Here is a 14,175-nt window from a genome sequence, read left to right as displayed (position 1 = left end):
GCAACAGGAAAAGCATCCGGCCATTCAAACACTCTGCTAGCTCCATTCAATTGCCCAAGACCCTACCCCCGCAAGGGATTATGAAGGCGTTAAAAGATGATGATGACAGGGAAGGCCTGGGTGGCGCCTGCAGGCGCAGAGAAAGCCGGGCAGGATAGTGCCACTCGTTCGTGGCTGCAACCCCAAACTCCACGCCACAGTTTTGTGGCTCCGAGGGCAGTCCGTTCCGTCAATCCCAAGGTTGAACTGGAATATTCTGAGGATATTCCGGTATCCTGACCGGATGTGCGACAGTAAAAATGACAGTTCTGTTGAGCATGTGCAGAGTGCTTGGCGCATAGCTCGGTTGTTGCCAGCAGCATGCGCTTCAAAGGAGGTCGTGCCACCATGTTGTAGGTAGTAGAACAATTCATTTAGTGACCTTTTGAATTTGGAGCCTGGTTTTATGTATTTCTAACCATATCGTTGCCGTGTCCTGATTCCCCCCGACATGCAAAAACTGTGGGGAGAGCGAGATTCACTTAAGGACCCTGTTGCCAAATTAACAACGGGAGCGATTCGCATAACAGCGGTGGCAAGAGAGGCCGTAAAATGGAACAACTTACACGTCTCGCTGAACAACAGAAATTATGGCCTCAATTGCGCTCGTACGTCAACGGCCCCTTGTATTTTCTGGTATGCGCCGTTCTGCAGGATTTAACTATTTATTCATTGATTGATTTATTAAATTTATACAGGTAGTCCTCGACTTACGACTGCAATTGAGCCTAAAATTTCTGTGGTTACGCGAGACATTTGTTAAGTGAATTTTGGTCCCATTTTAAGACCTTTCTTGCCACAGTCGTTAAGTGAACCCCTGAGGTTGCTAAGTTACTAACTCGGTTGTTAAGTGAATCCGGCTTTCCTTAAGGTCGCAAAAGGGGTTCATGTGTCTCCCGGACACAGCGACGGTCATTAGTCCGAGTCAGTGGCCAAGCATACGGTCATAAGTCCGAGTCAGTTGCCAAGACTACATTGGTGGTGTCCCGCAGTCACATTTTTTAAAACTTTTTTCCCCCGTCATTTCCCTCCAATAAACGATTCACCACCCATAATGAACCCTCGGTTTGCTTAATGACCATGCTGTTCGCTTTATGCCCGTTGCGTTCGCTTAACGACGGTCGCAAGAGGGATCGTAAAGTCGGATCGGTCACGTGGGCGACCCGTTTTACGACCGCCGGGACTGAAGACCATTGTGGGCAGGCTCCGTGATGGTTGTAAGTCGAGGACTAACCCGTACCGTGACCCGGAAAACTTGGGTTTCCCACATGGGGAGGTGGGTGGGTTTGATCCCTCAACCTCTGGAACTTTAAGGCACGTGGATTTCAACTCCCAGAATTCCCCAGCCAGCATGTTAAGGGATATCTTTTGTTGCAGTCATGCCAACTTTAAGGCTGGTGGACTTCAACTCCCAGAGTTCCTCAGCCAGCTTTGGCCACACCCATCCGGTCAGCCACGGGAAACCCCCCCACCCCTCCCCACCCCGCTGAGGTCAACCACAACCCTCAATGAAATGGAGTTTGGCGCCCCTGCTCTACTTAAAACCTCTGCCGATATCCGGATAAACTACGTCAGGGCATTCCCCCAATCTACGAAAGGAGAAATGAACTTTTTCAAAAGTTTAGCCGGTGAAAAGTGGAAACGGACGGGATTCAGACACCCCCGCGAGAAGTTTCTGAAACAAGCCAGCATAAATAGGGTACAGAAACTCCCGTTTTCAAAACTTATTCCGAAGAATCCACCTGTTCTGTCCTCCTTCGCCTCCGTCCGAGCGATGGCTTAATTAGCCGGCGTTATCAGCTCTGGCAGCAGACTAGCGAGCGTCTGCCAAGTGTCTCCGTTATCTCCCTCGATGCCGATGATTTATACCCTGTGGGGTGTGGCTCCATGACTCAGCACTTCCTAGGCCTGCCCCACCCCTGCTTCTGTTGTTCCCGCCTCTCCTGCCTACGAAACCTAGGGTCCAGCCAGGCCTGATTGCCATCAGCTGGGTCTGAAGGCGTGGCCTGGGGGGAGGGAAGAGTCAGGGGATGGAGGCCTTGTTATCTCCTCCACCTGGCCTGCCTCTGGCTCCTGGAGCTGAGCTCCCGAGGTAAGTCCTGATGGCCCTTCCCCCTCACTTTCCAAGTCACTTTCCGGCAGGGGGCCCGGCTCGTGGGGGGCGCAGACACAACACCACCACATGACCAACATCATTCTTGTACTCTGGAGAGCCGTGTTTAATCCCCAAATAAAACCCGCAGCTTCCCCAGCTTCCAAAAACACCCCATGGTCCCCTCTCAAGACACCGACACATTTCCAGACTCGGGGGGAGGGGGGGAGAAATTATTCGATTTGGGGTGCAAATCGATTCCATAACTGTCCCTTAGAATCATCCGGAGATGATAAGACGGTCCAAAAGCAATAAATTAAAAAAAAAAAAGTAAGATCAGAAGGAGAAAAAAAAACCCAACAACCCAGAAGGGTCCAAAATGAAGAAATATTCTGATCTTTGATGTCCTGGCTTTTTTTCTTGCCAAATTCCCCCCACCCACCCATCCCGAAACCAACCGGGGTAGGAAGAGAATTTGGGGGAACCGTGTTCGAAACCGTCCTTCCCTTGGGGACATCCCGAGTCCACCTGTAACTTAATTTGATTTTTGGACAGTCCGGCCACCCCATCCGTCCTGGCCGAAGGAGAAAGGCCACGTCCCCGGTGGGTCTTCCTTCTTTTGAGGAGGGGTCTCCCGAACTTCACAAAGTGGTAAGTTTGAGGCCGTAGGTCTTCCTGGCTAGCTTCTCCGGATCGTTGGATGCCATGAAAGAGAAATCTTGGAAAATATCCAAATAGGTTTCATCTCCTGGAACCAAAAAAGACAAAGGATATTCTATTATCATCCCTTGGTACAGGGGTCTCCAACCTTGGCCACTTTAAGCCTGGCGGACTTCAACTCCCAGAATCCCCCAGCCAGCTTTGCTGGCTGGGGGATTCTGGGAGTTGAAGTCCGCCAGGCTTAAAGTGGCCAAGGTTGGAGACCCCTGCCTTGGAAGGACCATACTTGGAATATGGTGTCCAGTTGTGGTTTTTAAGAAAATGTTGGACAACCGTTTGATGAAACGGTATATAGGGTTTCCTGCCTAAGCAGGGGGTTGGACTAGAAGACCTCCAAGGTCCCTTCCAGCTCTCTTATTCTGAAGAACTGAAGGTTGGCAGCATATATAAGTGCATATGTGTGTGTATGTATGTATATGTCTATTTGAGAGAGAGAGAAAGAGGGAGGAAGGGAGGGGGGCAGTTTGGTCTAGTGGTGAAGGCATCAGGCTAGAAACCAGGTGACGGTGAGTTCTAGTCCAACCTTAGGCATGAAAGCCAGATGGATGACTTTGGACCAATCACCAGGAGACTGGGAGTTCTAGTGCTGTCTTAGACATGAAAGTCAGCTGGGTGACTTTGCGCCAATCACCAGGAACTGGGAGTTCTAGTTCCGCCTTAGGCATGAAAGCCGGCTGGGTGACTTTGGGCCAATCACCAGGAGATGGTGAGTTCTAGTTCCGCCTTAGGCATGAAAGCCAGCTGGGTGACTTTGGGCCGATCACCAGGTGACGGTGAGTTCTAGTTCCGCCTTAGGTATGAAAGCCAGGTGGGTGACTTTGGGCCAATCACCAGGAGATGGTGAGTTCTAGTTCCGCCTTAGGCATGAAAGCCAGCTGGATGACTTTGGGCCAATCACCAGGAGACGGAGAGTTCTAGTCCCGCCTTAGGCACGAAAACCAGTTGGGTGACTTTGGGCCAATCACCAGGAGACGGTGAGTTCTAGTCCAACCTTAGGCATGAAAGCCGGCTGGGTGACTTTGGGCCAATCACCAGGAGATGGTGAGTTCTAATCCCGCTTTAGGCATGAAAGCCAGCTGGGTGACTTTGGGCCAATCACCAGGAGACAGGGAGTTCTAGTGCCGCCTTAGGCATGAGAGCCAGCTGGGTGACTTTGGGCTGATCACCAGGTGACGGTGAGTTCTAGTTCCGCCTTAGGCATGAAAGCCAGCTGGGTGACTTTGGGCCAATCACCAGGTGACGGTGAGTTCTAATCCCGCCTTAGGCATGAAAGCCGGCTGGGTGACTTTGGGCCGATCACCAGGAGGCTGTGAGTTCTAGTGCTGCTCCAGGCCTTAAAAGCCACCTTTTTCATCTGAAAACTCACATTTTGCAAAGGAACATCCGGGTGAGAGCTGAGTCGGTCCCCCCCTCTCTTCCATCTCCCCCCACCTCCATTCCTTCTTGCAGAGGGCAAGACTCACCTGACTGGCCCAAGGCCAGCTCAGCTTCCCGCATCTTGGCCAGTCGCAACCTTTAAGAGAAAGGAAAGAGAAGTCATAAGATACCGAGAGCGCTACACATACAAACGGTACATTTATCCTGGTTACGCCTAGCCCCCTCCCCCCCACAAACACGGCACCCCCTCCCCCCCCCGAAATACCCCACCAACGTCGTCTCCATCTTGCAGGGAAATTTGGGGAGCTGCATATCCCCAACCATACGGAGAGAGCCTTACTATAATGGCGACTAGACTACTGCAACACATTCTTTCCGGGGCCGCCCTTAGGAGACTATTCCGAAACTCCCACTCGTAAGATCCGAGTGGGAATCTTCCAGGCTGCGTTCAGTCCTGGTTTATTTTGACATGCTCAAGAGGGCAAAGAGGAAGGGACGGAGAACGTGTCCGGTCTTAAAACCTGGTCACGGAACCCCACCACCCAAAAGGGAGGGAGGGTCTGGATGGCCACTGGGGGACCCCGTTCCATGCCGCAGACTCACTTCTGGCACCCCGACTCATTACCCTCCTTTCTCCAAATTGCAAGGGGGCGGGGGAGGTTTCAGGGAAAGCCAAGACTGTCGAGACCCACCCCCCCTCCCCAATACGTCCCGCCTTCCTCCAAAGGCCAGGATTGGCACCCGCTCCCTGGCGCCCCCTCTCTTACAGGGTCACGATGTCAGCGTTGGCCGAATCGATGGCGATGCCAAGGGGGTCCTTGCCTTCCCCGTCGACCGCGTTCATGTTGGCACCGCGTTTGAGAAACAGGCAGGCCAGCCTGGAAAGTGGGGGGGGGGGGAAGAGGGAAGAAAAAAATGGGGTACACAGGTTAAAATAAGAGGTTGCTGGAGAGACAGATCGCTCGGCGATCAAAAAATATATATAATTTCAGGCAGTCCTCAAGTTTACGTCCACAATCGAGGCCCGACATTCCGGCCGCTAAGCGAGGCCATTGTGGGGCTTTGCCCCGTTGCGCAAGGTTTCTTGCCGCCGCCGTTAAGTGAATCGCTTCAGTGAGTTTGCTAACGAAATGCCTCCAAGAGAACCCCCCCCCGTCCAGTGAGTCGCACGGTCGTTAAACGAATCCCCCGTGGGTCGCAAAAGGGGATCGCACGACCCCGGGACGCCGCAGCTGCCGTTAAGTACAGGCTGTGATGGTCGTAAGTGTTGAAAAAGGGTCATAACTCGCTTTTTTTCAGTGCCGTTGTCACTTCGGTCACTAAGCGAACGAGGACTACCTCTGTCATACCCCCAAAAAAAAAGGACGACACGAGTGCGAATCACGTGTTGCAGAAACCCCCCGAAATTGATAATAAAGTACATTCCAAGCATGATGTTTCTGGCAGGTCGACTTCAACACCCATAATCCCCGACCTCGCAGCTTTTGCAAGCTTCTCATTAGGGCAAGTTCAAACTTCGGCCATTTTAAGAAGGGTGGGCTTCAAACCCCCAGAATTCCCCAGCTCAGCCAAAGCAAAGCTGGCTGGGGAATTCTGGGAGTCGAAGTCCTGCCGAGGTTGAAAAATAACTCATTAAGTCGCTTTTCTCATGGATATAACTTTGAGCAGTCACTAAACGAACCATTGTTAAGTGAAGGCCGTCATTCAGCCTCTATATGTTACCCTAAGCAGCTCAGGCATTTCTTTCAAAATCAGCCCCCACAATTTCTGGTGGCGAGCTGTTCCACCGGCGAACCGATCTGGGATTATAGAATAACAGAATAACGGAGTTGGAAGGGAGCTTGGAGGTCTTCTAGTCCAACCACTTCTCAAGTAGGAAACCCTATAACATCTCAGACAAGTGACTGCCCAGTTTCTTGTTAAAAACCTCCGGGGTTGCAGCTCCCACAACTTCTGGTGGCAAGCTGTTCCGCTGGTTAATTGTCCTCCTCACTGTTAGGAAGTTTCCCTTAATTCCAGGTTGCTTCTCTTCTCTTCTCTTCTCTTCTCTTCTCTTTCTTTCCTCCCTCCCTTCTTTTCTTTTTTTCTTTCTCTCTCTGTTTCCTCCCTCCCTCCCTTTCTTTCTTTTCTTTCTTTCTTTTTCTTTCTTTTTCTTTCTTTCTCTTTCCTCCTTCCTCCCTCCTCCTTTTCTTTCTCTTTTCCCCTCCCTTTCTTCCTTTTGTCCTTCCTTCCTTCCTAACTCTTTTCCTTCCTTCCTTCCTTCCTTCTTTCCTTCCTTCCTTCCTTCCTTCCTTCCTCCCTCCCTCCCTCCCTCCCTATTGTTTTTCCTTCCTTCCTTCCTTCCTTCCTTCCTTCCTTCCTTCCTTCCTTCCTTCTTTTCTTCCATCTTTCCTTCCTTCCTTCCTTCCTTCCTCCCTCCCTCCCTCCCTCCCTCCCTATTGTTTTTTCTTCCTTCCTTCCTTCCTTCCTTCCTTCCTTCCTTCCTTCCTTCCTTCCTTCCTTCCTTCCTTCCTTCCTTCCTTCCTTCTTTTCTTCCATCTTTCCTAGAGTTCAAGCAGGAGAGCCGATATCATTCCAGACAAGTGGCTGTCCGGTCTCTTCTTAAAAACCTCCAGTTTTTAAGCACCCACAACTTCTGGTGGCAAGCAGTTCCACTGGTTAATTTCTCTAGACCGGCCAAACCCAAATCCTGCCACCATCCTTCCTACGTTTTAGCGTCCGGGCCTTTGATCCTCTTCGTTGCTCTTCTCTGCGCTTTTTCCCCCCCAAAAGTCTCAACCTCTTTTTTGTAACCACGGGATGCCAAAACTGGATGCAGGAATATTCCAGGTGTGGCCTTCCGAAGGCTTTCAAATAAATTTAAATTTAAACCCCCATTGAAATATAAACCGGACGCTCGTGCAAACCACGGATCCTACCCCGTGTGGCCCAGGATGGTGGCGTGGTGCAAGGGTCCCCGTCCTTTGGAGTCGCTCTGGTTAACGTTGGCCCCGTTTTGGAGCAGAAATTCACACGCCAGCAGCGAATTCTGCGCAAAAAACAACACAGAAAAATACGTGGGTCCGTAGAAAAGGGAGAGGCGGGACAACCTGGGGCAAGCCCCTCCCCCTAGGGACATCACTCAACAAGCCCCTCCTTTATATCCACCTGTCATGACATCCCGATGCCTTGGCATCACTGCACATGCTCAGAGGCTACAAAAAAGCAGAGTTTGTGCCTTGCTTACCGGCAAAAAAATAAATAAAAAAAATACGGGCCCTTATTTCGCCGGCGAGCAAAGCCTGTGGTTAGATTTCTTTTGAATTTTCCGGCAATCCAATTACAGGCAGTCCTTGACTTACAACCGCAGCGTTGCCCGGATATAATCTTTTTGGGGGAGACAATTGGAATTTGGCCGATTAAAAATAATATAAAACGTAATGAAGTGATTAAAGAGGAAAATACAGAAATTATTAGAGATTGGATAAAAGTTATGGAAAATGAAAGGAGGAATAAAGAAATTATTGAAAAATTAGGGTTAAGTTGGTTTGAAAAAATACAGATAGAAAAATGGACAAAAAAATTAAGGGAAAATTATTCGATAAATAGATGTGAAACTGAATTTGAATATTTAGTATCTCGGATTATGAAAGATGAAATTGGGCTAAAGGGACTCGTTAGTAGGGTTTATAAGATTATAAATTCTGATGAAAAATTACAAAGAGTGATGAGGACAAATTGGGAAAAAGATCTTAATATTGAAATACCAGAGTCAGATTGGAATGTGAATTGGAATAGTAGAATTATGAGAACTTTATCTATAAGGATTAAAGAGCATAATTATAAAGTTGTTTGGAAATGGTATTTGACTCCAGTAAGATTGTCACAAACGGATAAAAAAATTAGTAAAAAATGTTGGAGATGTGAGATGGAATTGGGGACTTATGAACATATGTGGTATAAATGTGATAAGGTTAAAAAGTTCTGGCAACAATTGGAGAAAATGATATTTGAAATGATGGGGAAAGTAATAACATTGAGAGTGGAAACTATATTATTGTTGGTAATTAAGGAAATAGAATTAACAAAATATGAAAAAGAATTGATTAGAATTATGATTATAATAGGTAGAATTATAATAGCTAGATATTGGAAACTAGATGTGATTTTTAGAATAGAAGAGTGGAATTCTGAAATGTGGAAATTGGCCATAAATGATAAAATGACATGTGATATTAAAATTAGAAGTGGTGTGTATAAAGAAGATATTTTCTGGAAGACTTGGAAACCATTCGTGGACTTTGCGCTTGGAAAATTGGACGCTTCGGTACCTGTACCTCGAGAACGTGGATTTTGGCAATCATGAGGACATATCCGAAGACCCAAATCTTCCTTTTTATGTATAGCACAAGGGTGGAATAATGTATTTTCTTTTTTTGTTTGTTGGAAAAAAGTAATAAAAAAATTTAAAAACAAAAAAAACAAAAAAAAACAACCGCAGCGTTGCCCCGAATTTCTGCGGCTTAAGCGAGACAGGGGTGCCCCATAAGACCTTTCTGGCCGTAAGTGGCTCAGGGGAATCGACGCAAGTTGTGAAATTACTCCCGAGGTCGTTACGCGAACCGGGTTTCCCTGTTCGACTCCGCTTGGCCGACGGTCGCCAAAGAGGATCGCGCGACCCTGGAGCGTCGTTAAGCGTGAAAAACCGGTCATCAGTCACGTTTTCCACAGCCGTTCTAACTTCGAACGGTCACTAAGCGAACGGCCGTAAGTCAGAAATACAAGTCGGTTGGCCAGCGTCCAAACTGCGATCACGGGAGCCCAGGGAAGCTGCAACCGTCGCTAAGTGTGAAAAACGGTCGCGTTTTCCAGAGCCGTTCTAGCTTTGAATGGTCACTAAGCGGACGGTTGTAACTAGAGGACTGTCTGCATGCCCTCATGGGGGCGGCACAGCCATTGGTGATGGGGAGACCCTAACCCATCACCCACTCCCATCCCCGAGAAACGCAGACTTACAGCAGCCACCGCCTGGAGCAGCGGGGTCCGGCTTTCCTGGGCCGTGTTCACCCAGTTAACGTCGGCCCCGTGAGCCAGAGCGTCCGACATGGTGGGCAAGCTAGGGGGCGCTGCGGCCGCGCGGTAGAGCAGGGCGCCCGGGTGCAAATGGCGCAGGTCCTCGGAGGCTGGAGCAGCCCGGCTCGGGGAGACCCCCTCGCGGAGCCCTTGGAGAGAAAGTAGTGGGGGGGGGGAGAGCGGGGAAAATAAACAAGACGTAGAGATCATCCTCGGTTAGCGACCACAGTGGGGACACAGCCACTCGGTCGTTAAGTGAAACGGCGACTCTGATTTCCTTGCTATTCAGACCTGTAAGGTCAGGATTGGTTGCAGAGTTATTTTGTTGTCACCCTGGTAAAGATTTGATAAAAAGGCGGTTGGTAGGAGATGGGAAGGAGGGAAGGAAAGAAAAGGAAAGGAAGGAAGGAAGGAGGAATGGAAGGAGGGAAGGAAAGATAGGAAGGAAGCAGAGAGGGAGGGAAGAAGGAGGAAGAAAGGAAGAAAGGAAGGAGGGAGGGAGAGAGGGAGGAAGAAAGTAAGTAAGTAGGGAAGGGGATAGGGAGGGAGGGAGGAAGGAAAGGAAGGAGGGACGGAGGGAAGAAGGAAGCAGAAAGGAGGAGGGAGGGAGGAAGGGGGAAGGAGGAAGGAAGAAAGGAAGGAGGGAGAGAGGGAAGGAGGGAGAGAGGGAGGATGGAGGGAAGGAGGACGGAGGGAGGGAGGGAGGAAGGAGGGAGAGAAGAAGAAGGAGGAGGAGGAAGGAGGAGGAGAGGAAGGAGGAAGAAGGAAGGAGAGGGAGGAAGAAGGAGGAAGGAAGGAAGAAGGAAGGAGGGAGGAGAGGGAGGAAGAAAGTAAGTAAGTAGGGAAGGGGATAGGGAGGGAGGGAGGAAGGAAAGGAAGGAGGAGGAAGAAGGAAGCAGAAAGGAGGAGGGAGGGAGGAAGGGGGAAGGAGGAAGGAAGAAAGGAAGGAGGAGAGAGGAAGGAGGAGAGAGGAGGATGGAGGAAGGAGGACGGAGGGAGGAGGGAGGAAGGAGGAGAGAGAAGAAGAAGGAGGAGGTGGAAGGAAGGAGAGGGGAAGGAGGAGAGGGAGGAAGAGAGAGGAGGAAGGAGGAGGAGGAAGGAGGAAGGAGGAAGGAAGAAGGAAGGAGGGAGGAAGGAGGACAGAGTGAGAATGGAGGAAGGAGGATGGAGGGAGGAAGGAAGGAAGGAGGAGAGAAGAAGAAGGAGGAGGTGGAAGGAAGGAGAGGGGAAGGAGGAAGAAGGAAGCAGAGAGGAGGAGGAAGGAGGAGGGAGGAGGAGGAAGGAGGAAGGAAGAAGGAAGGAGGGAGGAGGAAGGAGGGACAGAGTGAGAATGGAGGAAGGAGGATGGAGGGAGGAAGGAAGGAAGGAGGAGAGAAGAAGAAGGGAGGGAGGTGGAAGGAAGGAGGAAGGAGAAAGGAGGGAAGGAGGGAGGAGAAGGAGGAGAAGGAGGAAGGAAGGAAGGAGGGAGGGGGAAGGAGGAAGGGAGAAAAGGAAGGAAAGAAGAAGGGACGGAGGGAGGAAGGAAGCAGAGAGGGAGGGAAGAAAGTGGGAGGGAGGCGGAAGAAGGAAGGAGGAGAAGGAGGAAGGAAGGAAGGAGGAGGGAAGGAGGAAGGGAGAAGGGAAGGAAGGAGGGAGGGAGGAAGGAAGGAAAGGATGGAAGGAAGGAGGGAGGGAGGGAGGAAGAAAGGAAGGAGGAAGGGGGAAGGAGGGAAGGAAGGAAGGAAAGGAAGGAGGGAGGGAGGCTGGAGAGAACGGAGAGTGGGAGGGGAGGAAAGAGAGAGGAGGAAAGAGGAAGGAAGGAAGGAAGGAAAGACCCTTCAGCTTGGGTCAGGTATGCAAAAGTTGTTGTGAGGGTGTGAAGTGGTGCACAAGAGGCCCCGTGAAGGTGTGCAGGTGTGCAGGTGTGGCTGGCGCAGTGTGAGCCCCGAGGGGACGGTGACCGGCCGAAGGAGCCTCCCGCCAGTGGCATCCAAACCTTTCCTGTTGGCTTCCCCACTGACTTTCTGGGCAAGCGTCAGGAGGCCCTCACCCGATCCCACTTTCGGAGAAAAAGGCCCCTCCCTCCTCCCTCTTACCTGGGCCGCGGCGGATCTGGCCCAGCGGTTTGGGCTTGGGAAACGGCCGCGGGGATCTCTCCTGCCCCCCGGGCTCTCTGCTGCGGCTCAGGGGCCCCCCGGCATTCGGGAACTTGGTGATAAATTTCCTTTCCACGTATTTGGCCCGGATCCAGGCTTCCTTCTCGGATCTGGACAAAGAATGACAGCCGCCACGTTTCGAGTGTTGCTCTTCGGAAGGGAGGAATCACGATCCGTCGTCCTCTCGCACCCAGAACCTTTGGACGGGTCAGGGGGGTCGGGACCAGTGGTGGGTTTCAACCAGTTCGGGTGAACCGCTAGCAGTAATTTAGCCTGGGTCGCCGAACTGGTATCGACTGCTGGCTGGCCACGCCCCCCGAACTGGTCGCCGCCCACTTTTCTCGCCCCGCCCAGCGGGACGTGAGGTTTCGGACCCGCTTCTCCGAATTGGACAAGACATCTAGAAGGCCCCTGGAGGAGGAGGGCCGGCCAGGGGGACCCCGCGGTGTCCCACGAGGCCATCTAGAGGCCAAGGCATGTAACTGCAGCCCTTCAGGGCAGCTGCGCCCCCTACAGGGCAGGTGCGGAGACACCAAAAAAGAAAAAAAAACGGTCACTCGAACCTCCAGAAATTCTCTTACTACCTGGAGGATGGAGAAACTTGATTGACAATCCTGGGGGGGGTGGGGGTGGGCGGGGCTTTTTGGTAGAAGGGGCCGGAGTGGTGGTGGGGGGATTCTCACCTGGAACTTCCCGGTTGGGGGCGCTTCATGTTCATTTCCTCCACTCTGGCTTCATAGATCTGGTTGATGACCCGGTTGCCCAAGACGGTCATCAGCTGCAGGCGACAAGGGAGGGGCTTAGGGAGGGGGCGGGGCTTCAGCTCGGGGTCCACCTTCCCTCCAAGCAGAAGGGGAGGAGTCAAGAGGAGGGGGCGGAGAAAGGGGCTGGCTGGAGTTCCACAGCCCTAAAAACTTTCTTTTTCTTTCTCTCTCTCTCTCTGTTTTTCTTTCTTCCTCCCTTCCTTCCCTTTTTCTCCTCCCTCCCTCTTCTTCCTTTCCTCCTTTTTTCTCCTTCCTCTCCCTCCCTCCCCCAACTTGCTTCCTCCTTCTCTCCTTCCTTCCTTCACTCCCTCCTTCTCCTCCCTCCCTCCCACTATCTCCTTCCTTCCTTCCTTTTCTCCTCCCTCCCCCACCCTCTTCTTCCTTCCTCCCTCCTTTTCTCCTCCCTCCTCTCTCCCTTCTTCCTTCCTCCCTCCCTCCTTTTCTTTCTTTCTTCCTTCCTTCCTTTCTCTCTCTCTCTTTCTTCTCTCCCTTCTTCCTTCCTCCTTTTTCTCCTTCCTCCTCCTTCTCCTCCTCCTTTTCCTTCCTTCCTCCTCCTTCCTCCCTCCTTCTCCTCCTCCCTCCTCCTCTCCTTCCTTCCTTTTCTCCTTCCTCTCCTTCCTTCCTTTTCTCCTCCCAACTTCCTCCTCCTCCCTCCTTCCCTTTTCTCCTCCCTCCTCTTCCTCCCTCCTTCTCCTTTTCCTCCTTCTCACCTTCCTTCCTTCCTTCCTCCTCCTTCTCTTCTACCTCCTTCCTTCCTTCCTTCCTTCCTCCTCCTCTCCCTCCTTCCTCTCCAACCCCCGTCTCTTCCTCCTCAAAATACTGCATCTGTGGGCTGCACCCCCCGCACACCAGAGCCAGATCCCTTGCCACCTGGGTTCGAATCCTGCCCGCTTTGAAGTGGAAGGCTCGCTGACTTGGCAGGCGTTTTCCGATTCCCCCACATCAAGGGGTCCTCCTAGCCCCCTCCCCTCCCCAAATTTCCCCCCTTACCTTGACCAGCTCGGGCTCCCAGGCATCCCGCGTGAGGGGCCTCACTTTGGAGAAATGCACCCCCAGGCTCCTAAGAGGCAAGAGGGAGGCGGTGCGGATCAGGCGGGGTCCAACAGGTGAAGACAACACTGCCCCGGACAGCCACGGGCCCCCCCCAACACCGTGGCTGCCCTCCCCCCCCCCTCAGGGTCTTTTCCTCCCAACGTGGCAAGAGACCCGATCCTTATCCAATAGAGGCCGTCCTCGACTTACGACCCAACGTTTCCGTTGCTAAGCGAGACGTTTGTGAAGACACCCCCCCCTCCACTTTGACCGCCTTTCCTGCAGGGGCTGTTAAGGGAATCCGGCTTCCCATGTTGACTTGGCTCGTCGGACGGTCGCAAAAGGGGATCGCGGGACACCCCCCCCCCGGGACGCTGCAACCGTCATAAATACGAGTCAGTGGCTGAGCATCTGAATTTTTGATCCCGTGACGGCGGGGATGGCCGTAAGTGTGAAAAACGGTCCCCAGCCACATTTTTTCAGCCGTGTTGCAACTTGGAACGGTCACTAAACGAAACGTCATGTCGAGGACCACCTGTAAGCCCTTCTCCCATCTTCAGTAGCTATTTCGGGCACTCTTGTGTGTCCTTTCTCGCAACCCCAATTTTTATTCCGGCTCTTTGGCTTATCTCAAATTTGAACAGAATAACAAGAGTTGGAAGGGACCCTAGAGGTCATCCAGCCCAACCCCCTGCTCAGGGTGGAGACCCTACACCATTCCAGACAAACAGTTGTCCGATCTCTTCTGAGAAACCTCCATTAAAGGGGTCCGGAGGAGGGGAAGGGGGGATGGAAGGGACCCTGGAGGTCATCTAGCCCAATCTCCTGGCTCAAAGGAGTCCTGGGGGCGGGGTATGGAAGGGACCCCAGAGGTCATCTAGCCCAACCCCCTGGCTCAAAGGAGTCCCAGAGAGGGGCAGATGAAAGGGACTCTGGCATTCATCTAGCCCAACCCTATGGCTCA

At 51.9% G+C, this 14,175-nt stretch overlaps 2 protein-coding genes across 2 annotated transcripts in view; one reads left to right on the top strand and one right to left on the bottom strand.

Moving 5' to 3' along the window:
• The window catches only part of ATP1B2 (ATPase Na+/K+ transporting subunit beta 2), a 193,345-nt gene that overhangs the window by 166,603 nt on the left and 12,567 nt on the right, over window positions 1–14,175 (top strand). The gene's annotated exons all lie outside the window — the stretch shown is intronic.
• Window positions 2,264–14,175, bottom strand: part of ACAP1 (ArfGAP with coiled-coil, ankyrin repeat and PH domains 1) — a 48,272-nt gene continuing 36,360 nt past the window's right edge. The window contains exons 15-22 of the mRNA XM_058181593.1: window positions 13,170–13,239; window positions 12,099–12,193; window positions 11,356–11,525; window positions 9,224–9,429; window positions 7,147–7,256; window positions 4,996–5,106; window positions 4,315–4,364; window positions 2,264–2,879 (exon numbers count right to left, since the gene is read on the bottom strand). Of these exons, the coding sequence (XP_058037576.1) occupies window positions 2,773–2,879; window positions 4,315–4,364; window positions 4,996–5,106; window positions 7,147–7,256; window positions 9,224–9,429; window positions 11,356–11,525; window positions 12,099–12,193; window positions 13,170–13,239 (919 nt within the window). The 3' untranslated portion in view covers window positions 2,264–2,772. The remainder of the gene's footprint in view (window positions 2,880–4,314; window positions 4,365–4,995; window positions 5,107–7,146; window positions 7,257–9,223; window positions 9,430–11,355; window positions 11,526–12,098; window positions 12,194–13,169; window positions 13,240–14,175) is intronic.

This window comes from Ahaetulla prasina, chromosome 4 (genome assembly GCF_028640845.1).
Source record: "Ahaetulla prasina isolate Xishuangbanna chromosome 4, ASM2864084v1, whole genome shotgun sequence".
NCBI classification, from domain to species: domain Eukaryota; kingdom Metazoa; phylum Chordata; class Lepidosauria; order Squamata; family Colubridae; genus Ahaetulla; species Ahaetulla prasina.
This window is presented reverse-complemented; position numbering and strand designations above follow the sequence as displayed.